Genomic DNA, 26502 nt, shown 5'->3' on the forward strand with positions numbered 1-26502 from the left:
AGAGATGTCACAGGATTAAGAGGCACAGAACGTCGGAACGCACTGGCAAAACTGTTGTCTGGATAATTTGAAAGGCACACCAAGTACTTATCAGCCTTGGCACTCCAAGGGAAATTGTTGAAGAGCTCGTGATCGCTGGCTTTTAACGGGTAGTACGTTTGTTTTCAGCAACCGTTGAGCTCCGGGACTGAGCAGCCAGGATTAGAAACCTAAAATTTTCCTTGCCATCAGTTCTCAAATTTTATGATCTAAGGCTGCTGTCTTTTCTGGTTTGATTGCGGCATGAATATCTTTTTTTTTTTTTTTTTTTGGCTGTATTTTATTTAGCCATTTTTTTTCTTTTTGGAGGGGCTAATTTCCTTTTATATTGAGAGGGGAATCTTTGATCTCACAAATCTGACCCTGACTGTAGTCCGACCTGTCTCAAATTCAATTGCATACTAGTGACCTATGTTAGATGTTCAATAAATGTTAAGACGATTTGAATAGAGTATAGATGCCTCATTGAAAGTAACTGATTGGCAAAATATCCACTATATTGCAGAGTGTTCTTACAACAGAATATTCCATGTCTGTTTAAAACGGGATCTATAAAGACCTTTTTTTAAAAACAAAGAACTTTCAATGACATTGGAGAGTATCTGTGAAAAATTCATGAGTGAAAAGGCAGACCTAAAAAACCTTTCTTAATGTGAAAGTGTAAAAATAGGAATCCAAGAATGTTAAATATAAACAAAATATGCTCTTTTTGTGTGTGTATGTGTATGTGTGTGCGTAATCTTGAAGTACACATAATGGAACACTATTCATCCTGTTTTCAAACAGGGTTTCACAAATTATCATCAGGAAAGGGAGGAGGATACAGGGCTTGGGAAGGAGCCAGTGGATCACTGTAGTTAACTGCAGAACATTTTAGGGAAAGAAAAATCTCGAGCTGGATTTTTCCAAGACGCGAGTGTGTAAGTTTGGAAGCAAGGAGGGCAGACGAGCCAGGTGCTGGGGCTCAGAAGGAAATGACGGAAAGCCTCTCACCCAGGGGACAGCAGGGTGTCAATGTATTCTTGGCACCCAAAGACTTTGGTTTGTGCTCTGACCCCATTGCTTCCTGCCCTCTACAATCAACCTCTTTAACCTTTATGTTCTCACCTGTGAAATGGGGCTAAAACGTCTAGTTCACAAGCACGTAACTCATGAATAAGATATGATGTGTAAAAGCGCTTGCTTGGTAGGATCCAGACATCCATACCACAGTAGTGTTACTACTGTCATCATCTGCTGGTTGTTGCAAAGGCCAGGAGAAAGGCAAGGGCTCTGTGAGCAACAGACTGGGAGTCCACGTATAAGCCTTTCCTCGGGCTGCTGCCGAGGGGGTGGCAAGGTGGGCCAACACATTTCAGGCCGTCTTGTACTTGCTGTCGATCCTTTGGTAACTGCAGGCTGCCAAAGCTCTCTGACCAACAGTTAGCTGGCTGCCTGTATTAGCCTCCATGCTTTGGTGAGCTGGGACCCTTTCACTGCATCTTCTTTTTTAAAAGATTTTACTTATTTATGTGTGCGAGAGAGAGAGAGAGAGAGAGAGAGCGCGCATGAGCGGTGGGATGGGGGGTGGGGGGTGGGAGGGTGAGGAGGAGCAGATGGAGAGGGAGAAGCAGACTCCCCACTGGGCAGGGAGCGCAACTCGGGCCTCGATCCCAGGACCCTGAGATCAGGACTTGAGCATAAGGCAGACGCTTCACCGACTGAGCCACCCAAGCGCCCCCTTTCACTGCATCTTCTTTGGACTACTTGGCCGCACCCCATGATGACATGGTACAGGGGCTGTCAACTCTGGCACAAGACTGAAGCTGAAGGTCTATTTCCTTTAGTGAATGTTACCATTGTAACTGAATTCTACACATTCTCTGCCCTCTGCCTTCGGCGTGATTTAAAACTCACTGAGCTGCCGGCCACTCTAGCCACTGTTGTTTATCCAGATGTATGTATGTGTGTGCTCGCCCATAGAGAAGAGGCTTGCCGATTTTATCATAAATTAAGTTCCAAATGGAAACCTCGAAGCCTTAGAATAAATCCATCTCGTATCCCAAAATATTGCTCCAAATCCAGCAGCTGAAGGCATAATTTTTGGCAAATTATTACATGCCAAAAAGCTGCCTGTGTTTTCTAAAGAACGCAAATGAGCACTTCGGTTTCTAGAATAACCTAACAGAAGCTTCAGAATGATCCCTAGACAAATGGGTTTCACTTGCTGAAGAGGAAATTACTATTCTCCATACTAAAAAAAAAAACAAAAAACCAAACAACTCCCGTGATGATAAGAGATATTTGTTTCCAACAAATAAGAAACGTTGTGGAATGTGGGTGGGAGGGGAAGAGAAGGTTCACGAAACCTGTCTCAGCTGGGGCAGACTCCCAGAGCCAGTGAGCTCTGCGTGGCATGTGTGACGGGTAGCTGTTCCTGGGCGAAATGCAAGAGTTTGTCTAACCTGTTCCCAGGGACTTCTGTCATCACGAGAGAAGCAGGTGTACCCCAGACTTTGATCAAGGCTTCCCTGGATTAACAGGACTGGTGTGGGGAAGGGAATATTAAGAGCCTGAAGAAGACCGGACACGTCTAATTTGCTCATTTCTGGGAGAGGCTGAGGTCCTGCGTGACAAATGCAATTATAATTTGGATATTTTATGTGTCGATATCTGGGCTCTCCTTCTGTTGCTGTTCTCTAATACGGAGTACGAGCTCAGCACCTGTGATCTCTTCCTGGAAAACTCACAGAACAGATCTTGTCGCTAGAGACCTAGTTGCCGCTCTCTGCCTTTTACGGGCTTTTGCCGTACCGGATTTTCAACTGGATTTCGGAGTTCTCGACAAACGAGGTGGTCAGCCGAATGGCACCTCCTCCCTGAGGTTGTGTGAGCAATGGCAGTTGTAGCAGCGACAAGCAAGCAATACATTTGAGAGACGTCTCCTCATTCATATGCCTCTTCGCACGGAGCCTGACCGCATCCAGCCACACAAGGGACTTTAACAATGAGCTTGGCTTCCGACCGCCAGGAAGCAGACTAAGACCAGAGCATCTTTTTTTTTTTTTCTCCGTTTCTCCGGATAGCTGAAGTTGGTAAATGATTATCAGCGTGAAGTTGGGCTAAAGCACTTTCATGTTTGACTAGACTCTAGTTCCATAGTTCAGCCTCATAAAAGCTTCCAAAACAGAGAAACTCTTTTGCCGATAGCCTAAATCGTACCAAACGTCAAAAATTGTCTCCACTTTCTTCGAGAAGAACCCAAGAGAATAAAAAACAAAGGAGAGAACCACCACACACACACTCACACACTAGATGAAAGAGAAAGAGGTGAAAGTCAAAATATAGTGAGGTTCCTGAAAACGTTTTCACTTGTCATCTTTTTCTTTTTAACTGTGAGATAGTCCCTAAAAGAGAGCAATGTTTACAAGTCACTTCCAAGGCACCTAAACAGCTGCCTTCTAAACTATACTAGCAGAAATTAGCATGACTATTTGCAAAACAGATGAAAGATTTCAGTACTGTGAAGTCTAACGGCGGCATCGCGGATTTCAGGAGGGAGGAAAGCACCTTCTAAATTAATAAAGATTTGAGCTGAAGTGATCACTTTTCCCACCGATAATGAAATCCCAGTGTAGCTTGGTATCACTCTTTTATTCGCGAACGAGGCTTTGGAAAACCACACTGTGGCCACAGAAGACAGATCTACGGTAGCATTAAAAATGAATGCCACTCAGTAGGCATAAACATTTCTGAAAGACCGGAGGCAGACAGGAAAGAGGCCCCGCATATCACAGCACACCAGGGGTTTCTGGATGCTTGTTACGGGGCCGGCATGAACACACCCCATCTATCAGCCCGCTGTTCTGTCTACAACAACCAGAGCACTGGTGATACTGGGAGTCAGCATTTCTTAAGAAAGACACCGGGTGGCTCAGTCGGTGAGGCGTCTGCCTTCGGCTCAGGTCATGATCTCGGGGTCCTGGGATCAAGCCCCGCGTCAGGCTCCCTGCTCAGCAGAGAGTCTGCTTCTCCCTCTGTGCTCTCTCCCTCTCAAATAAATCAAATCTTAAAAAAATACACGTGGGGTTGTTGATGAAACAAGGCACGAATGTACTGTACGTTTACACGAACCACGGCTTGCACGTGGCAGCAGTGACTGAAATAAGCCATAGAGAGTAATGTCCAAATGCCTACAGGACTGCCTACCATGACAGAGGAGACAAATTTCTGAACTACATTCTTAGGCATGTAGGAGACAGAACGCCAGAACTGTTATCGTTAATTCCAGAAACGGATGCAGCCATTCCATATGCTTTTCACAGGTTCAAAAGAAGGAAAATGACATGGGAGCAGAAGACATGAAGGTGGTGAGAGTGGAGGAGAAGCGCTTCATTTGGGGAGGACTTCCCAGGCATCAGATCTTTATCGCTATTTATTATCTGAATTTGACCATGGGAGGTCAAATTAGCACCTCTACTGAGACTGAAAAAGACCCTTATTTCATAGCCTCATTAGTGTCTCCGTTGTCTTGGTAGTGAGAATTAATTATACAGTAAGTCAGTATATCAAATATATCTACATATATTTTTAAGTGTACTGATATTTCTCATTTCCTCCAGTAGAGGTCACAAAATAGCAATAGAGGAATATGAAAATCTGTGAGCCAAAAGAATATTTTCGAGTGATTTTCTCTAGCTAGGGTTATGGAAGGGTCTTTAAATTGTGTTTCTTTACCCACCTTTTCTGATTATATTTTTCCTTTTGTAATCATTAAAAAACAATGACATTTATCTGAAATTTTAAAAGGAGCACTGTTGGCATAATGTATCTACCCGGTATCGAGTCAGAGATAGTGCTTAATTATTTGTATTTTTTTCCTTAGCTGCACACAGATGATTTGAAATCGTCTCAGAAAGCAGCACATGTGGTCATCACTCTGAAAAATTATTTCAGTGTAACATCATTTCCGCTATTGATGACTGCAAGCAATCTCTTTCAAACAAGGAACTTAATGTCAGCCGTAAGATTACCAGAGGAACAAAGCATTCTGGACATAGCTTCTATCTGCCAAGAAACCAGGCACACACAAAGACAGAGACATGAATATAATCTGTAGTCATCTCCTTTGTCTGGAAAAACCTAAAAGAGATCCTAGTGTTCTGGGAAGTCAGTCTCTGCAAGTCTTCCATATTAGGACAAGGAAGACAAAGAAATTGGTCAACGTGACCTACATTTAAAAGCAAGGAATCCAATGAAGGATGTTTACTAAGCCTGTTGATTGATGTTCAAGACATTGTACTATCACCATGCCACATTTTCATTTCTAATTCATGTGTCTCTTTTTCTGCTAGACACAGACGGAAGCAAGGTGAAAAGGCTTATAAAACAAAATCTGAAGGTCAGCCAAAACATTTATGTATAAATTAAGGAAATCTTTTATCCCTATTGTACCAAATTAGATAGATGTTGATTTCCTGTTTTATTAAATGACTCATAATGTACAGTCTGTTATTTGTCCTTGATAATATCACTCACAAATAATATAAGGGTATCAACATTGTTAATGTAAATCAAAACCGACTGCTGCTAGGTTCTTCTGTCTTCTAAAGGGATGATTCCTACCACTGAGGACTACGTCTCTGTACTGCTCACTTCCACCTGCAAAGGCAAGTATGGAAGAGAGGAAAAGCTGAAGTTCAAAACCTCTGCTAGTTCTCTGTGGGACTCCAGGGCTGGACCCAGAGTAGGTGACTCTTTGCTTATCAGAGAACAACAGCGACTTTTTGGACCAAGATGATGATGCTGGGAAAACAAGGATCAGGGAGATATGAGAGGAGTCTGAAGACAGCAACACGGTGAGTGACTTGGATGCACAGAGAAGGGTGGCCAGTGGCAAATCTCTAGGGGGCTCATTGGTCTAAGAGCTTCTCAGAGTAAGAATGTCCAATAGTCAATTCTAAGCTATTTGTGTTTCTGCAATTAAACCCCCCCACCCTCATTGCTCAAAACTTCGGTCAAGTCTGTTGCACGCAAATGCTTGGGATGGTCTGAAGACAACCAAGATAAAGAGGTGAATTTGAACACAGGTTGGCACGGAGCAAAGGGAAGACAAGAGTCACAGGTTAGAAGATGTGCATGAGCATAGAGGTCATGGAAGCAGGAACCATGAGCCACAGGTGATCATGGGAATGGCAGACCCCATAAACTCACAGAAATTTTGGGGAGATCAATGGTGCCTCCCCACAAAAGATGGAATTTGGGGCTTGAGCCACTTTTATGTTAATCTCCAAAGAACAGTAATCTTAGATGATATATAGGATACAATGACAAAATTTCAAAATATTATGTTATGCATATTACAAATACTCTTCATAATAAGAAGTCTAGGGCAGTATTTATAAAACTGTACACAGGTTTATGTCACATCAAAGAGCCCGGGTATTCAAATAGAGGTTTTTAATAAATCAATCACAAACATCTTTTGTGATTGCTAAACTTTTTGCCAAATGGGCAATGCCACTTTGTCAATAACCTTCCCACATAGGTTAGAATTCCCGCTTGGTTCCCCTTTGATGACAGTGAAAACATTCTCAGCATGGTCGAAATACACTTACGAAATACATATGCATCATTCAGGAATTTCAGGAATGCAGTAGATTCTCTGAGGGCAGGATCTGGACTTCATAAATGGAAAGACCCAGAAAGAAGTCTTCAAATCCTTTGGCCCAGGCTTACCTTGACGTGGTAGATGAGACGCTCTACCTCATTCACTTTGTAGGTCTCCAATCCTAGCTCCTTGGCTAATCTTAAGATACGATTCTGAGTCGGCCCAACATAAGATCCTCCAAGGTCCACATATTTAACCTTTTGGTTCTGTTGTCCCGCAAGGAAAAAAAAAATATTTGTGAAAATGCTCTTCCTAAGATTAAAAAAAAAAAAAAAGAGCTCTGAAATGAGCGAATGGGCATGTCAGGGGTTATAGGCACACCTTGAAGTGTATCCATGGAAAATGGGATTCTGTTTTCACCAGTACTTCCCTCATGTGACTTAGTTATTAAACCATCTTTTAAAGCAAATCGGACTCAACTTTAAATAGGCAACAGACTTGTGAACCATCACTTACAATGCATATATCACACCACGGTTTGATTTGCAGTACCTCGAATTTGTAAGCTATGAATTGTTGATGGGTTTCTCTTTTTTTGGTACTTCAGGCTAATTTTGAGACACTTAATGCTAGAGAAAACCAAGAAAGGAAACGATCACTTCTTATGTGGTTAATCCAGACATTTGGAAGATAGTATTAGGAAACATTTGGCCATAATTTGAACCTTTGAAATTGCTCTTCTACGTTCATAAGCAAGTTTTCTATATGGTTACAAATCGGCTTCACTTCCAATGACTAAGCACCAACCTTTGAAGAAGAAGGCACTAGAAAAGCTCCCTATGTCTTAAGGTGTCCAAGAATAACCAGATACCTATCAGGCCCTCCTTTCCTGTTGTTATTTGTTGTTTAGCCCTCCTGTCCCCCAAAGATAACAGAAGTTTCGCAAAGTTGGGAATCTTTGTTTTATTCACTGATGTATTCCAAACACCCCTTTATTGGTGCAATAATTCATTGGCAAGTGCCAAGCATCATGAGGTAAGCAAAGAGACAGAAGAAAATGTTGGAAAGGGTAGCAAATTGAGAGGCTGTGGAGAATGTGTCAAAGCAATTTCCACTCTCTAAATAAGAGTCAAATGAAATTCAAGACTTTTAGACAAAAAACAACTCAGCTTCAGTCCCACATTTCTTCATCCTCATCCTTAATGTCTTACCCTGATGGTGTAAGTCCTGCCTCCCACCCGGTCCCGGGCTTCCAGAACCACCACGTTCAGGCCAGAGTCATGCAGAAGCTTGGCTGCTGCCATGCCTGGGGGGAAAATACAATAAGAAATCACAATCAAACACTGCACAGGGACTCCAGGTAAGCTCCTCACGTTAGCCCCAATGAGAAAAGTCCATGTTGGCTCACTCACATGGCCTACTGTTACCTTCACCTTACAGGTGGCTAGGATTTCTCAGTAAAGGCCCAGATTCCAAGTCTGGGAAACCAACTGCTATTTCTAGCAAGAACAAAAGACATTTCATTTCTGATAAATGTCTCAAACCTTAAAAATATCTTTGGTTACTATATCAATATGTCTATCTCTAAGGACTAAGTTGTATGACAATGTGTCTGACAACACAAATGGAAAACAAAGGCCACACTTCAGAGAAATGTATAAGCCCCAGGAGGCAGGGGACCAAATGTAGCCATTGACTTCATTCTCCAGGTAAATCTGAAAAAAACAAAAACAAAAACAAAACCAACCTGGTAAGTCAGGGGGAGAGTAGGCCTTCAAAGCATTTGAGAGGACCTAGAATTGACTATTAAGTTCTGTGTCAACATGAACTTTTGGAAGTTGATGTAAAGTTTCAAAACCAAGGACATAAAATTCAATACACTCCGTGTCCTAGTTTTCCATGTGACCAATCACTGAAGAATGAACTGACTCCGTGCATTCATTCATTTAATTATGAATGTAGTCAAAACTACTTAATAAATGCCTGAACATTCTCACCACCCTGAATGTAGCTTTAAAAAAAAACCACTTTTATTGAGGAAAATTAACATACTGTAAACTTGACTCAATGAGTTCAATGAGTTTTGACAAAGTACAAAGCTTCCTGTAGAGTCCTTATATGTCATTTTTGGTATAAGCACATCCTAGGTATAGTTTTTGACCTCAGAGATCTTAAAATCCTGCATCTTCGAAACCACTCTTACAGTAAGATGGTTCTCAAACAGGAGAACTTTGGAGCTCTTACCATGATGACCGAATTTCCTCCGTTTTAATTACCTTCATCATTTGCCTTATGGAATCAAACAAAATCAAGGAAATGCCATAGACCCTGGGCCTTACAGACAAATGAAGTGGCTTCTAACTGTTCTGGGATTTTTAGACCCCTCTAGTGCAAAAAGAAAAAAAGAAAGAAAAGAACAAGAAAAGGAAAGAAAGATTCTTATAAAAAGAGCTAATACGGAGTGCTCACTACATTTGAGACACTGGTCTAAGTGTTTTAATATACTAATTCAGCGAACTCTGACAATACCCATTGGGAAAAGGTACTACGATCTTCCTGTTTTATGGCCGAGGAGACTGAAACACACAAGGAGCCAGCAGGCAGAGCCCGGCAGTTTCACTCCAGGGTCAGAGTTCATAAACCACGGGTACTGCTTTCCACGGGGACTCAGAGCCATCATCTTCATAGATCACATCTCTCAATTTCTGCTATAGGCGGAAATTACATTTCAAAAGATCTTTTTCACTTTATTTGGCTCAGCGTGTTTTTAAAACTCGCTTGTATCTTGCGGTTTGATAAGCATCCATCTAACAGAAAATATGAGCCCACCGCAAAAGCTATAGCGAAAAGTTGAGGCTTCGTTCACTATCAGAATCCTAAAGAGGAAACCCATTTTTTAAAAGAGGCAGATCTGACATTTCATTATTTGAGTTCATCTGTCTCTCCAAGCCCTGTCCTTGGAGGCCGGGCAGGGGCTTTGAGCTGGTGTCAGGGTAAGGGGTCCCGAAGTCCCCGGCCACCCACACACGGCGTGCACAGCATTGCACAACTGATCATTTGGAAAGATAAGGTTTGGATTTTTAACTCCAGTGTTAATTTTACCTCCATGAGGGGGAAAAAAGGGAGAAAATATTTCTATTTATCTATTTTTTAAACATTTCTATTTAGATTCAAAAGTGCAGACAATTCAATGCCATTTCTCTTATCAAGCATCAGTTCGACAAATGAAATATGAAATAACAGGCAGCCATAGTAACCGCTGTTATCAGGGAATTCAGGCGGACCCGCTCAGCACGCTGAGGCTTAAACAAAGAGGTTCAGAATGAAATACAACATCGCTCATGCACACTAGCCTTTTCTCCTCCACAAAAGGCACTGTCTTTTGGTCTGCACAGTTACCCAATAGTATCTGATGCTAAACATGAACAGTTATTAAAACAAGCCAGGGTCTTATTAAACCATTCAATACAGACTTCTCTGTGCTCAGGTGCCTTAAAAAGTCATATACAGACAATGACAAAAATATCTTTAAATAGGGTAAAATGAGTCTATGTGGTTGGAAATAGCTTACAATTGGTCTAATAGTCACAGGCTGGGGGGTGGGGAGCGGTGTTCAATTGCTTGTTGGATATCAACGGGCAAAAACTGATTTGAAATATAATTGGTGCAAGTATGGGGGCTTAAGGAAGTCCCTGCAGTTTAGAAGGGAGTTTCAGGGAACCTAAGAACCTGAGGACTTGGAGTCCAGTCAGGAGGTAAATTAAGATTAAGAGGCACCTGGGTGGCTCAGTTGGTGAAGCGTCTGCCTTTGGCTCAGGTCACAATCCCACAGTCCCGGGATCGAGCCCCGGCATCGGGCTCCCTGCTCAGTGGGGAGTCTGCTTCTCCGTCTCCCTCTGCCTCCCCGTCCTTCCACTCGTGCTCTCTCTCGCTCTCTCTCTCTCAAATAAATAAATAAAATCTTCTTAAAAAAATAAGATTGAGAAGTGGCTCTCCAGCGGTTCCTCACTGATGGCTGGGGGAAGGACGATGGCTTCACCGATGGAAGAATAAGCAAGTACTGAGCACAGAGCCGCCCCAGCTTACAACAGGGTTATTTCTCAAGAGTTCGTTCCTCTGCCAGTTGTTGGGAACTTTTAATGCATTTTGCCATAGAAGGAAAATAGGAGGGATGATGCATTCTCTGGGAAGTCTGGGAATTTTAAAATGCAATACTAGGGTGAAAAAAAAAAAAAAGAAACCAACCCCAAATCAGGAAGTAGCAAACACACGTTTGCCTGAAAAACACCAGACAATGTGACTGGCACCGTTTAAACACTTATGCAATCATTTCCGGACACAAGTGAAAAAACACTAGCAGTTTTTAAAAAAGAAAATATTCACAGTGGTAACAGCCGCCGTCATAAAGCATCAAGCACTTGTTTTGTTCTGGGTGAAGCGCCTTACAAGCAACGCTCCTCTGGTCTTCACCATGCGGAGACGTATTATTATCCTCATTTTATTTATTTTTTATTTTTTATTTTTTTTAAAGATTTTATTTATTTATTTGACAGAGATAGAGACAGCCAGCGAGAGAGGGAACACAAGCAGGGGGAGTGGGAGAGGAAGAAGCAGGCTCAAAGTGGAGGAGCCTGATGTGGGGCTCGATCCCATAACGCCGGGATCACGCCCTGAGCCGAAGGCAGACGCTTAACCGCTGTGCCACCCAGGTGCCCCTATCCTCATTTTAAAAAGAAAAAAAAAAGAAAAGGAGGTTTAGAGACATACACTGACTTGCTGTTGATTACACACTCAGTAAATGGCAGGGTCAGAGTTCAGCCCCACAGACCTGAACTCTTTGCCACTACCCTTGGACCAAGGAGGAAAAATTAAAAATACAGTAACCCCATTACCCTGATTGATGCAACGTATCTTAAAACATTCTGCTCTCCATCTAAGCACGGGACTCTTAAAGTGCCAGTTTTTCTCTTCAGTGGATATTTAACGTTGGTAACCAATTGAGGAGCGAGCATCTGATTACTTTGTACTTTTAAAAAGTTAATTAAACTGGAGCCTACCATGCAAACGAATTATCATTGGCACATTCAGTGACAGCCCCTCTGTGTCCCTGACAGGCCCCTGATAAAATCATCTCATTTGTTGACTCCAGATGGTGCAGTGGCTACGGTATTTTGGCTCAAAGAACCTTCCTTGGAAGAATGACGAATAGCACGGCACATCTGAGTAATGATGGCCCAATGCCTAACGCCACAAAATCATAAAAACATTGCACCTTCCTTCTCAGACGGTTTATTTGGAAAAAGGTTTCATCAAGGTGCTGATTATCGGTGATGATTTGGAGCCCTCCATTGCGAGGAGACATACAAATTATTTTAAATATCTAAAAATCAGTGGCATGCCACATTATTAACATTCAATGCTTCCAACTTTTCATGTCCTGGAAAACGACCTGAGAGTTAGATGAGGCAGAAGACTGGAAAGTACTGGTAACAAAAGGTTTTTTTTTTTTTCAAGGTGTCTTAGGAGCGGTGAAGGGGTTAGGACGGGGAGGGAAGAGAAAAATCATAATCACCACTTGCCTCATGCTTTGCTTTGTCAATCTGGCTCACGTCCTTCATATCGAAACCTCATATTTCACGAAACTTTTTCAGAGTTTTAAAAAGCAAAGTTAATTGTTTTGAAAACATTATGAAACATCGATACTCAATATCATGTAAGGACATTTTTTCTCAGTCTAAAACTACCCCTCCCAAAAGTATCATGTTAACCAAAATTGACAAAGAAATTCACTGTACCTCAAAGTATCTCTAACCTTATAACCTGGTAAAAGATAGAAGCATTCCCCCAGGAGGGATGAAAGGCAAAAATCTGCAAATAACCCTCAACACCTCTGTCACTTCTGACAAAGCAATGGTTTTATGAGAAATTTCTAGAAACAACCAAGTGACCTTCTGATCAAAGAACTGGGATTCTTTGATGTCTCTAAAGAGAATGCCATTTAGTTATTTAACACAAATACACACACACACACACACACACACAAAGGGCCTGGGGTAAGATGAAAATATCCCCTGTGTGAAATAAATTCATTAAAGGAGAGTGGTATTTGTAGATGGAATTGGGTTGTTAATTGCTGAACTTTTCAACGCAGAGTAGAGCAGCTAATATTTTGAGCACTGACCGTATGCCAGCTTCTCTTCTAAGTGTTTTACGCATAAATATTAATCCTTCCAACAACTCTGTGGGTAAATGTAGAAAGTGGGGTGCAGAAGGGCCAAGCCATGTGCCCAAGGTCACACAGCTAACAAGTGGCAGAGCCAGTATTCAAATCCAGCCACTCTGACTCCAGATAACAAACATGCCCAGCAGCCTTCCTCATACTAAATGGTGAAACACTGGGAGCCTTCCATTAAACATCACGGACCACACAAGCAACAGAGCCACCGTGGGCACATTCTGCGCCTTTGTGTAAATTACAAGAAGACGCACACACCCAGCAGGTACATTTCAAAATGGCGTCTTTCCTTCAGGGGAATTCAGCACACATTGGGGCAAATGGCTTGGCTGGCAGAATGTGGGCTGGACCGCACCCCTTCTGTCACTGCATCAGCCGGCCAACCTTGTGCAGGGCACCTGCCTGAGTGCAGTATGCTGCGGCCCTGAAACTCAGAAAACTTATTTCCTGGATGATAAGAATTTAATTATCTGTTCTTTGTCTCCTCAATGCTAGGACACGGTCTGCGCTTAGGTGATGATGGAATGGATTCATTTAATACCCTTCAACACAGATGACATTTAATCACTTAGTCGATAAATAAATAAATGGCCGTGATGGTGTCTATGTAAACATACTATATTTGATTTAGTATAAGAAGCTAAAATATTTGCACACACTGAAACGGATTTCCTCTGGTCACACCAGAAATGGGAAAGGGGGGCACCTGGGTGGTGCCGTCGGTTGAGTGTCTGACTCTTGGTTTTGGTTCAGGGTCATGAGATCCAGCCCCTTGTCAGCCTCCGCCTGCAGCACGGAGCCTGCTTCTCTCCCCCCCCCCCCCCCCCCGCTTGCACTCTCTCTTGTTCTCCCAAATAAATAAATAAGTCTTAAAAAGACATGGTAAGGAATACCTCTGACTTTTTCAAAGGGAAAGAGCTGGAAAGAAAGAGCCTACTGATATTGACCACTTCACATTTTCCAGCAGCGTGGTTTCCTATATTCAGACACATTCAGTCCTTAGCATGACCTGTGAGGCTGGCATTATTATTCCTGTTTTTTAGATTAAAAACTGGAGGCTCAGAGAGATTCAAGGGCTTGCTCAGTGTTACACAACCAGCTACGGCAGAGCGAGATCTAAAACCCAGTCCTGTTTCTATGTGCTACGTGTTTTTCATTAGTCACATGACTTCCTATAACATACAACAGCCTGTGTTAAAGGAGCATTCCCCAAGCACGCCAAATTTTAAAATTAAAATATATCTTTTTTTCATTCTCTTGGAAAGAATACATGGATAAAAATCACCTGCAGCCTGTCTGTGCCCAAAGCCCTGAAACAGGACGATCTGAAAGCTTCTGGAACAAACGAAGCGCCCTCAAGGTCAGCTCCCCTGAACGATTGCTTAAGTGCTTTGGCCAAATGGTTCTTTCTTCTTAAGTACACACTGACAACCTCTTTTCTGAGAACGCACCAACCCAGCTCTTTGGAAAAGAGAGACAACATGACATAAACCAAGCATACCAATGTGTACCGTCATCTCGATCACCGAGAAGCAACGTCTAGGCTTACGCTATTCACGTCTTGCTCCCATATATGAAAAAGAAAGATTCCAAGCCTTCTTGGAAGCCCTTTGTTCTGCTTTCTCTAAGAGAGACAAAATATATAATAGAAAAACAAATGACAATCGCTTCTAAAATAAAGGGGACCTTACTGAAGCCTCAGGCCGTGGGATGATTTATCAAGCGTTCATGAGTTGCCATAGAAACCTTTCTCCAGATGATACTAGATTGAGATTGTTTCCAAGGCCTTTCAGAATATGTCTAAAGCCATTAAAATTGTGTCTTCATCATGGCTAATATGTAAATGATTACATTTTCCTAAAATGTCAGCAATCAGAATAAATCTTATTTCATAATCAAGCTTTTGTCTTTACCCTTTGTTGTTGGAACGGAGTGGGAGAACTTTTGTATGTTGTAATAAGGGTAGACAAATTTTGTTTTCACTTTACCTCAACGTGGAGGCCCATGAAAAAAAATGCAAACCCAGAAATTACAGCTTTGTCTTTCTCAGTTTTTTAAATGAACAATATAATACACAAACTTGTTACAGAAAACTAAACTTTTAATTCACCTGCCTTGAATCCTTTTGGAAATTCCATGGAATACGTATAAATAAGGGGATCAAGAGTGCACTTATCGTGGCGAGCACTGTGTAAGGTATAGAAGTGCTGAATCACTATATTGTACACCTGAAACTAACAGAACACCATACATTAATTATACTGGAATTCAAATCAATCAATCAATAGTAACTACTCTATAGTTATAGAATCTTCAATAATTTATGATAATTGAGATCCCAACACACATTATTATCAAGAACTTAATTCTCAGATGAAATTAAAAAAATTTTTTTAAGTAAACTCTAAGCCCAACCTGGGGCTTGAATTCACGACCCTGAGATCAAGAGTCACGTGCTCTGCAGACTGAGCGAGCCAGGCGCCCCAGAAATGTTTTATACTATTTATATCAGAAAATAGTAGCAGAAAACAAGGAGTTAAATTTACTTATCCTCAAACATTTAAAAGACTAGTGCTATGGAACCAATAGTTACTACTAGGAATCTTAGAATGATAAGAGCAGTTTTCCTGAGATAGAGCCAGTCATTAGGATAGAAACCGAATACTAAAAACAAAAAACAAAAAAAAGCCCCTGTTTTTTAAGTATAGAAGGTAATTGTAGGAAGCTATTATAGCTTCCTTGACTGTAATTTGAGGAGGAAATTGCTGTGATAGTAGCCCTCCTATGGAGTTTTAGAATCACAAACATTTTTTCAGGTAGAATATAAAATTGGAGAACTATCATTGCCCCTTTGGCTCGCCCACTCCCTAGATCCTAGTCTCTGGAAGAGCGAGGTGTTATAAATGCCTTGAAGAGGGTCAGAGGTCTGCTGCAGATTTCCTTGAATATTTCCCCATGTAAACATCTTTTTTCACAAAAAATGAGATGATGAATTTTAGGAATTCTGGAAGGAGAGGCTAAAATGTGGGCATGGCCAAGGAGAAGAAATCTGGGTGAGACGTAGTATGGAACTGGAAGAAATGAAGTTACAAAGGAGACGTTCATCTATGCCAACGTCTGGCCCTCGCCTCCATCTTCTGGGAGCCTAGTGAGGAGCCCGGCCCAGAAGCATTACTTTGTCCACCCCTGAAACGCTCCAGTGAACCAAAGATGAATGCAGTCAGCTACAGTGAACCAAAGACTAAGGTAGTCGCCAATGACCAGAGTGGAAGGAAAATGTCTCCAGGTTCAAGGACAAGGCAGAACATTCTATAGTAAAACTCTAGAGCTAATAGGCCACGGCCTCGCTCTATGACCTTAAGCAAGAGTTCTCCCTTTCTGGGCCTCGTTTTCCTCACCTGTGATTAAATGTGGCCCTTCCCATTCTGTGATTAATCTAAATGAGACAGGACAATGATTTTAAATAAGCTGAGATTTCATAACCCCAAAGCACCTAGTCCAGTCTCTCCTGCAGAGCATGAAATTTGGGTGACATCAGTAGGTGTTAGAAAAAAACATGTAACTTTTAGGGGCGCCTGGGTGGCTCAGTCAGTTAAGTGTCTGCCTTGGGCTCAGGTCATGGTCCCAGGGTCCTGGGATCGAGCCCCGCCTTGGACTCCCTGCTCAGCGGGAATCTGCTTCTCCCTCTGCCCTCTGCCCCTCCCCTTGCTCCTGCTCTCTCGTTCTCTCATAAATAAATACAATCTTAAGATAAAGCAAACACATGAGACTTTTGTGCTCATGGGGGACAAGCAAATGCTGATTTAAACAAAGCCGGTTAGTGCTCGCTTTGGTAGCACATATACTAAAATTGGAATGATACAGAGGAGATTAGCACGACACCGAGCAAGGATGACACATAAATTCGTAAACAAAACTGGTTAGGATAGGTGTGCTAAGGGTAGTTTTGGACAAAAGGTCATGAGGCCTGTGACTTACTCTGAAATGCAACAAAAAGTAAGACGAATTGATAGAGAGAGGGAGAGAGAGAACGAGAGAGATGGATAGTTAATTACAACGGAAAAAAGCAAAAATAGCAAAAATGTTAACTATAGAATCTACTTGGTTCGTGTGTGAGTGTTGACTGTATAATTCTCTGACAATTTTCATAATAAGAAAGTTCTGGAAAAAAAGTTAGACCAAGTGGTCAGAAGGTACAAACTTCCAGTTATAAAATACATAAGTCCCAGGGGCGCCTGGGTAGCGCAGTCGTTAAGCGTCTGCTTTCGGCTCAGGGCGTGATCCTGGCGTTCCGGGATTGAGTCCCACATCAGGCTCCTCCGCTATGAGCCTGCTTCTTCCTCTCCCACTCCCCCTGCTTGTGTTCCCTCTCTCGCTGGCTGTCTGTCACATAAATAAATAAAATCTTTAAAAAAAAAATACATAAGTCCCAGGGATGTCATATACAACAGGGCGACTGTAGTTAATAATACCGTATGGATACTGAAATTTGCCAACAGAGTAGATCTTAAAAGTTCTCATCACAAGAAAAAAGCTTTGGGGCGCCTGGGTGGCACAGCGGTTAAGCGTCTGCCTTCGGCTCAGGGCGTGATCCCGGCATTACGGGATCGAGCCCCACATCAGGCTCCTCCGCTATGAGCCTGCTTCTTTCTCTCCCACTCCCCCTGCTTGTGTTCCCTCTCTCACTGGCTGTCTCTATCTCTGTCAAATAAATAAATAAAATCTTTAAAAAAAAAAAAAAAAACAAGAAAAAAGCTTTCCTAACTACATGGGGTGGATGTTAACTAGACTTGTGGTGCAGTTCGCAATATATACAAATATTGAATCATTGGGTTGTACACCTGAAACTAATATGTTAATTCCATCTCAATGTTTTAAAAAACATTGTCCATAAAATCAAAATTATGGACTTGGTTATTTGCAATGTGAAATCTGTGGCTTTTCCTAGATTATATATATTTTTAATTACAAAATACTGGAGGTTTGCCCAGCTTAAAGATGGATGAAACACTGTTCAAGTACAAATGTTGAAATGTTGGCTGACCTTTGCTGTATCCACAGTGGTTGTTAGTCTTAAGCAGTCACGGTTGTTAGTAATGAGCTATGAAGCTGCTGTAAGAGAGAGTAAAACTAAACACGCACACGCCAAGTTAAACCAGTGTCCGTTCAGCTGAACTTGTCGGAGACTTTAATTAATGTACTGCATGTCTCCATCAGGAGACACTGTATATACTATTTCCATCATTTCTTCATGGCTAGAACTTTTTGGGGGACAGGGGATGGAAGCCATTTTCTAGAAGGGCAGAAATGTCTCCTTATTCAGGTAATAGCACTGTTCATTGAACTTACTTTGGGATAACATGGTGATAAAAGCCCTAGATGGCTGGCATTTCTTATGTGCTGAGGAGCCCGGGGGTGTTGGCAGGGGTTAGGTGGAGAAGGAGGGAAGTTTGCCAGCGGCGCTATTTCAGGACCTGAGAAATGGGGCACTAGCTCAAACAGGTGTTACGGGAGCAGTTGGGTGAGTCTCATGGTAACAGAGCTTAAGGCTCTGAGTTTCAGCCTCTGAGCTGTAAGCAGCAAAATAAAAAACAGGCCTTGCCGCGTTCAACACAGAGCAGTACATAATAATCAGGGTGCATCAATCACCTAGAACCGAGGAGAGGAATGGAACTTTCTGAGATAGGAGTTAAGAAATTGGCTTGGCCAAGGTTATGCAATTTCCTTGCTTCATACAAATTCTGAAGTCGAATGTTAAATCTGTCATTAAACTCTACTCAAAAATTAAATGGCGGTCAATGCCATTTATGAGACAATTCAACTTCCCGAGAAAAAGGCTGCCTTCAGAATCTCATTGCTTCTCTCATTGCCAAGGAAAAGCCATGGCACACCCAGATACAAGAAGTTTCGCCTGCCAGCTCACATGCTCCTGGTCTCTCTCTGGGCCCTCAGACCAGGAAGGATGGAAACATGGCGGCAAGTCAAGAGTGTGACCTTAACCAGAAATGGGCTATGCAGAAATGGGTGTGTGGGAAAATGTGACCTTTTAGGTCCTCACAACCACTTTCAAGAAGTCAAAGGGGTGGAAGGAGCAGTTCTGGCATTAAAACATTGACCTTGGTGTTACAGGCCAAGTAAGTTCTGAGTTGTTTGTTTTTAGATTTTATTTATTTATTTGACACAGAGAGAGAGCACAAGCAGGGGGAGCGGCAGGCAGTGGGAGAGGGAGAAGCAGACTCCCCGCTGAGTGGGGGGGCCTGATGCAGGGCTCGATCCCAGGACCCCGGGATCATGACCTGAGTGGAAGGCAGATGCTTAACTGACTGAGCCACCCAGGCGCCCGTTCTGGGTTTTTCGTTTGTTTGTTTTTTTAATCCAACCTGAAAGACTCATGTTAAGACCGTGAGTCACATCCCCGGAGTGTGTAGACCTAGACCCACACTGGAGCACACAGATGTGTGCTCAGTGTCCAGCTTTTGTGCGTGCGCACGCCCGCGTGTGCTGAAACCGCACAGCACACGTGACCAGGAATCCTAGCTGGGGTTCCGGGCTGACACGGAGGCGGCAGGTGCACGAGCTGCCAGTCACTGGGGATTGCGTGTCACTCTTCTTGCCCAAATAGGAAGACAACATACAGCTGCTATCCTCATGCGTACTTGTTTCCTCTTTTTATCGACTCTCCCTTGGAACATACCTTGTATCCAGAATTCCAAACAGGTAAGCGAGGAGTAATAAAGAAAAAGGCAGAGGTATGGCTCTCCTGGCATACACCATTAAGGTCAGTGTCCTGTGGGGAGTGTCAGTTGATCCGTGCTGGTGGGAGGGAATAAGGGCAAAGGGCAAAGCTGGTTTTCTTAGAAGCTGTTTCCCATCTTAGCCTTGGAGCTAACCCTCCCTGCTTTATCATTCCCAGCCCAAGGTCGGCTTCTCTGGCAGCAGCCTACATCTGAGGAGACAAAATACATCTTCCGTCACCAGGGAGAGTTAGTAATCCCGCCTAGGGTTCAGGAATTTGCCCTCCAAAAAAAAAGAAAAAAAAAGAAAGGAAGGAAGGAAGGAAAGAAGGAAAGAAAGAAGGAAAAAAGAAAGAGGAAAAGAAAAGAAGAGACAAACTCTTACGGGATATTTTTAAGAATTGTTCAACTATTTTAACTTTTATAAAAGACCCTGTTGAAACCTCAGTGTTTTAAAAATTCAATGATAGCAGCTTTCGTATCTTCTTTCAGTATATTTTCTCTTCTTTGTTCCATTTTACTAAAATTGTAATTATGTGGGTTTTTTTCCCTTTTAAAATAGAAAGCAGTGAGTCCACAGCCTTCCCCTACCGCCAGCATCCCACCATCAATATTTACTAGAAAGTTCCTTCCAGCATCTTGAAACAGGCTGTCCATTCTGTGACCATCTCAAACTAAAACTGAACTCCAAGCAAAGCCTGACAGCCCAAAAGTACTTTCCCAAAATGTGGCCTGTCTCACTCTGGCCTCTGCCTTCCTGAGTAAGAAAAAGTACTTGCTGATGTGGCTACAAAGAATTTTCTTTCACGTTCCTAGATGCCTGGTAAACTACTTCTACCTCACACCTCCGGAGTGCTACCCCTGGAAGTTACATTGCCTGGGCTTCTCAGTATGGATACTGAGGTTCTGGCAAGATCTTGCCTTTACTTTTCATTCCAAGTAGGGGACTGAAAATCTAAAAGCACTGGGGGACAAGGCTGAGTAGGCGAAGTGTAAAGTGGGCAGATGTAATATAAGAGGCAGGGCCAAGGGCTGTGGAGAGTTAAAGACTGTGTACCTTGAACAAAAATACTTAAAGCAAATTTTAAAGGCACCTGGGTGGCTCAGTCGCTTAAGCGTCTGCTTTCAGCTCAGGTCATGATCCCAGGGTCCTGGGATCGAGCCCCACATCAGGCTTCCTGCTCAGTGGAGAGTCCGCTTCTGTTTCTCCCTCTCCCTCTGCCCCTCCTCCCTCACTCATTCTCTCTCTCTCTCTCTCTCTCTCAAGCACACGCTCTCTCTGGCTCTCTAAAAATAAATAAATAAAAATCTACAAATAAAATCCATTAAAAATCTATAAAATTTTTTAAAAAATCTCAAATAAATCAATAAAAAATCTATACAAGTAAAAAAATCTGACTCTCTTTCAAATAAATAAATAAAAACCTATGTGAAAATCTGTAAAAAACTCAAATTTTAAAACACTGGAGAGCCATCCCCAAATTGTGGAAGACTTGGCCCGAGGGCTACCAGTTTAGAACCTCTGCTATAAGCTACTTCCTGGGCCTCGTCTCATTAATAAGGATGTGGTTTCAGCAGATGGCACCATTGTCCTGGGTCCTCACTGATACCTCAGCTCTTTGCCTAGCTTCAAAGATGGCGGCTCTCCCTGTTCCAAAGCAGGGCTCTTCATCAAACCACTAAGAAGATCCCTAGTTTTCATCATATTTACGATGTAAGGATAATTGACAAACCTGAAACTAATGAATGATCAAGTCCTATCCATTTTCCCAGGGTTTCTTTCTGGCTTATGACTTGGGCCCAGTCATCTACTTAGGAGTCAGCTCTAAAATCCGGGCTTCATCCTTGAGTTTTCCTGGTCCCTCAGCCCATCAATGCAGCGGATCAGAGATAGGTTGAAACCTCTTCAGGTCTGGCCAAAACCCAGCTTGCGGCTTGAAAAAAGACTTAACAAAAAGCCCAAATAAGCGGGCAGTGTTTGTGAAGACAAGGCCTCAAATAGAACTCAGATGAAATTACTTCCATGTTTATTAGATTCAATTCTTTTTAAGGAAAATTTTAGTCTAAACCTCAGTGAGAAATCCTGGATTCAATTGTCAGAGTTAGTATCAGAGGAGGACCCGCCACATAAAAATGAACACGGGTGCATGCAAAAATGTACAGAAAAACAAAATTATTTCTGGGGTGTCTGTAGCTGGGATCCAGTTTCCCCATTTATTTTAGGACATCTGCTCAGTTACCGCAAATCATAAACAAATTCAGGCACTTTTAGCCAGATTCCATGTTGAGCAGCGGGCCCCAAGCTTTGCCAATCCAATTGTCTTAATTCCTTTAGTTAAATTGCTTCGTATTACCCCAAAAAAGGAAATGTTAATCTTTCTACAAACTTAAACATCTCTCATATTCTGGGTCTGCTATTACTGAGCTGATCAAATTTATCCCCTCCTTCAAACCTCAATTTCCTAACCTGTAAAAGAGTATAAATACATTTATCCCCTGCCTCACTGAGTAGTTGTGAAAAGAAATTAAGGCAAAATATATAAGGTACCCAGCACATCACCTATTGCATGGTAAATACCCAACAATATCCGACCAGGGAATGTGTGAGTCCAATATCTTCGGGAAGTATTTGGCTTTGACTTTAGAAGAATTAAGTACCAACCCCTTGGTCTCTTAGGCAGTGTAGTCTTGGGCAAGGAACTTCTGAACTCCTCCTAATTCCAGTTTGTAAAACAGCGACGATACCTTGCAGGCAGAGTTGATGCAAAGATTACGTGTGCAAAATTACTTGCATATCCTGGGCCTGCTATTGCTATCTGGTGATAGGCAGAATGGGCTTGGAAATTAATTATGCCTCTATTTCTCCTTCCCTTCCATTGCTCTACAAACACTGACTGACAACTTAAGGCTTTTTATAGCATCTCATCAACTTTTGATTCAATATAGATGATTTATCTATAGACCATGTCTTATAATATTAGCATAACCTCCTAGGTTTTAATATTTCTTCAAATTGTGCAGCACGCACACAAAAAATGACCCGGTCTTCCACGACCTCCTTTTCAACCTGTAACAAAGCAATCGGATAAATTCTATCAGGAGCTGGATGAAGGCCCACTGACCACAGCAGAGAAGAGGGAAAGTGATTTTTCTTTCTCCGATGATAACATTTTTATCATGGACCTAGTGCAATCTATGCAGTATCTTTTGATTAATCATCACCAGAAATAATACTTGAACATCTCTTGGCTAATATTAAGACGATTGTATTTGACAGATCCCTTCATGCAATTCAATGAACAATGCCTTTGAACTTTAGGGTATAGTTTCTCACTGTTCAAAATGGCTATTTCATATCTTTTTTTTTTTAAGATTATTTATTTATTTATTTATTTATTTATTTATTTATTTATTTATGTGACAGAGAGAGACAGCGAGAGAGGGAACACAAGCAGGGGGAGTGGGAGAGGGAGAAGCAGGCTTCCCGCTGAGCAAGGAGCCCGAAGCGGGGCTCGATCCCAGGACCCCGGGATCATGACCTGAGCTGAAGGCAGACACCTAACGACTGAGCCACCCAGGCGCCCCTATTTCATACCTTTTCTTAAACTTCCTACATGACACCACCCACCCCAGCCCTTTTTGTAGCTGATGACTCGGCTTCATTTTTTATTGAACTCATTCATCTTCTCACAATAAATACACAGGCACCTTCGTCTGTGCCTGTACGCGCTTCTTCACCGCTTATGACTGGATCCTATTCCCTCCAGGGTTTGGTCTGCTGCTCTTGTACTTGTCCCACTCCCTCTGGCCTGGGTCACAGTCATTACCGCACAGACCTGCTCTGGCATTTCCCATCTTCAAAACACCTGTGACCCAACATCTACTTTTGCCTATAACCCCTCCCCTCTGCACCCCTTCATAGCTCTCCTTTGAAGAGTTCTCTACACCCATTGCCTCTATTTCCCCACCTGCCTCCGGTCCGGTCTTCAGCCCTACCATTCCTCCTAGACTGCTCTTGTCAAGGCCACCAGTGATGTTCACATTGCCAAATCCAGTCGGTCAAGTCTCTGTCCTTAAATTACCTGTTCTCTTAGCAGCTTTTGATCCCGTCCTTCTTGACCCACTGTCTTCACTCTGTGTCTGGGCCACACTTCCTTGGGTCTCTTCCTCTCTAACTCACTGCTCCTTCTCAGATCTCTTGCTGGATCCTTCTCTTCACAGCCTCTAAATGTTGGAGACCCCCAGGACTCAGTTCTTGGGCCTCTTTTTTTTTTTTTCTTTAAAGCATTTCCAGGTAGGGGCGCCTGGGTGGCTCAGTCTGTTAAGTGTCTGCCTTTGGCTCAGGTCATGATCCCGGGGCCCTGGGATCGAGCCCCACATCGGGCTCCCTGCTCCGCGGAGAGTCTGCTTCTCCCTCTCCTCGCCGTTCGTACTCTTGCCCTCTCTCTCACTATCTCTCTCTCTCTCAAATAAATAAATAAAAGCTTAAAAAAAAAAAAGTGTTCCTGGGTGCTCTCACCTAATCCCATAGCCTTGAAGCTTCGAGCTTGATATATAAATTGCTTACTTCATAGTGCCTTCAGCTATTTCGTAATCATCTCAAACTTAACATATCCCAAACAGAGCTCTTGAGTCCCCTCCCCCAAACCGGTTCTTTTCCAGTCTTTTCCATGGCAGTAGTGGTACCGCAATGCCTCTAGCTGCTCAGGCCAAAAATTCAGGAATCGTGCTCGACTCCTTTTTTCCCTAACCACCCGCACCCTCCGATCACTACATCAGTGGATCAATTCTACCTGAATACAACAGTTTCTTAGCACCCCTCCCACTACCACCTTAGTGTAAGATGACACCATGTCTGCTCTGGACTATTGCAATAGCCTTGCAACTGCTTCCACTCCTGCTTCTCTGATTTCCCAATTTACGAAGCACAGAATGTCTTTTAAAACGACATCAGATTCATGACACCTCCCTGTTTTGAATCTGCCAGTGACTTACATGGCAAAGAGGTGATCCCACCATTACTTCGCTGACAAGGCCCCGTAGGACCTCATCTTTGCCTACCTACCTTGTCTTACTGTCCCTTGCTCATGCCACTCCAGCCATATTGATCTTTTTTCTGTTTTTTGAACATGTCAGACTTGTACCTAACGTAGGGGCTTTGCGCCAATATCTCCCATAATATTCTTCCCTCTGATATTTACATGTTCAACCTCGTGTATCTCAGCTTCTACTTCATCTCTAAGGAAGAGGCATTCCTCGACTCTGCTCCATCACCCCCTCTATTTTATTTTTCACGGACTACTTATCACTGGCTGTACTTTGTAGGTTGGTAGTTAGGTAGGTGGGTAGGTTTTTATTTGGTTGATTCATTGGTTATTTATTGTGTGACCATTCTCACCAGATTATAAGCTGTGAGGACAGGGATCTTACTTCTTTTGGTTCCTGTTTTACACCCAGCACCTGGGAGAATACCTGGCATGTAGGTCTCCTCAATAAGTAATGGTTGCCGGCAGGAAAAAACTAAGACAAGTCAATGAGTTCATCTGTGAAGGATGAAGAAGGGCTCATTTTACAAAGAACTTACTCTGGTGGCTTCATCAGAATGCATCTCTACACAAAAACTCATCTACCACAGGGGCGCCTGGGGGGCTCAGTTGGTTAAGCGGCTGCCTTTGGTTCAGGTCGTGATCCCAGGGTCCTGGGATCAAGCCCCACATCAGGCTCCCTGCTCAGCAGGGAGTCGGCTTCTCCCTCTACCTTCTGCCTCTCCCCCCACCTCACTTGTGTTCTCTCCCTCTCTCTTTCAAAGGAACAAATAAAACCTTAAAAAACCTGATGAATCACAAAACTTATTTTAATGTCGATGTGACCATTTGATCGCAAGTGTCCTTTAAAATTTTCAACCCCACCCAAATTTTCTGTACCAAATATCTTTTAAATTACAAATTTAATACAAAATTTTTGCAAGGGAAAAAAATGCCAATATGGAAATGGAGTCTTCTACCCGGACAAGGAATCAAACAGGTCCCCATATATTGACAATACAGTGTCCGCTCCACAGCCTGTCTGCCCCACATCTAAAGTCTATAGAGTTTCCTTTAATCAGTAATGCCATCTGGGCACTGGTCGGAAAGTCAAACTGTTTCCTCTGCCAAAGGTCAACTGAGCATCTGATATTTTAAAGAGGTATATTTAAGGCCTCTGTTAATTATTAATTACTCTGGAGCATTTAAATCCTATGCTTGCACCATTAGATGGTGGAACAGAAAGATACCTGGTCTATGTTGTACTAGTTACTTATAGAAATTTCATATATATTAAATCAGTTTTAATATTATGCTGTAGCTGAAATATTTGTGTGTGTGTGTGTGCGTGCGTGTGTGTGTGTATGTTTCTGTACGTCTGGGTGACTCAGTCGGTTAAGCATCTGCCTTCGGCTCAGGTCATGATCCTGGGGTCCTGAGATCGAGCCCCAGCAGGGAGCCTGTTTCCCCCTCTCCTCCCCGATCATGCTCTTTTGCTCTGTCTCTCTCTCTCTCTCTCTCAAATAAATAAATAAAGTCTTAAAAACAAAATAAAATAAAAGCCTTTAGTAACAGCATTATAAATCCGGAAAGTTATGTTGCCATGTCATGTTCTTCTCTGCCCCTTTGTCCCTCTGGATTTCTGTTTGATTCCGCTACTCTTTACTTCTAGGGCTCCTTTCCTCTGTATATATCTTTGTGACGGTCTCCACGTTCATCCTTAGCTCTGCATCGTCCATCTGTATCCCATACCTCCCCAATCCCTTCTGTCTCTCCTAACAAATCCAAACACAAAGCCAATATTTATTTATTTTCCCATATGTTGACGTGGCCAAAAGTGTACAGAGATTTGGATGTCACCTTAGTACAGGTGAGTTTTGA

The 26502-nt window shown here is 42.6% G+C and overlaps 1 protein-coding gene and 1 non-coding gene across 2 annotated transcripts in view; one reads left to right on the top strand and one right to left on the bottom strand.

Annotated features, from left to right (window-relative positions):
• Positions 1-26502, bottom strand: part of MAOB (monoamine oxidase B) — a 118447-nt gene that overhangs the window by 65491 nt on the left and 26454 nt on the right. The window contains exons 2-3 of the mRNA XM_026513335.4: positions 7840-7934; positions 6757-6894 (exon numbers count right to left, since the gene is read on the bottom strand). Of these exons, the coding sequence (XP_026369120.2) occupies positions 6757-6894; positions 7840-7934 (233 nt within the window). The remainder of the gene's footprint in view (positions 1-6756; positions 6895-7839; positions 7935-26502) is intronic.
• LOC113266017 (U6 spliceosomal RNA) lies at positions 16684-16785 on the top strand. The gene has a single exon (XR_003320220.1). It is a non-coding gene; the product is annotated as a U6 spliceosomal RNA (small nuclear RNA).

Source organism: Ursus arctos, chromosome X (genome assembly GCF_023065955.2).
Source record: "Ursus arctos isolate Adak ecotype North America chromosome X, UrsArc2.0, whole genome shotgun sequence".
Lineage (NCBI taxonomy): Eukaryota > Metazoa > Chordata > Mammalia > Carnivora > Ursidae > Ursus > Ursus arctos.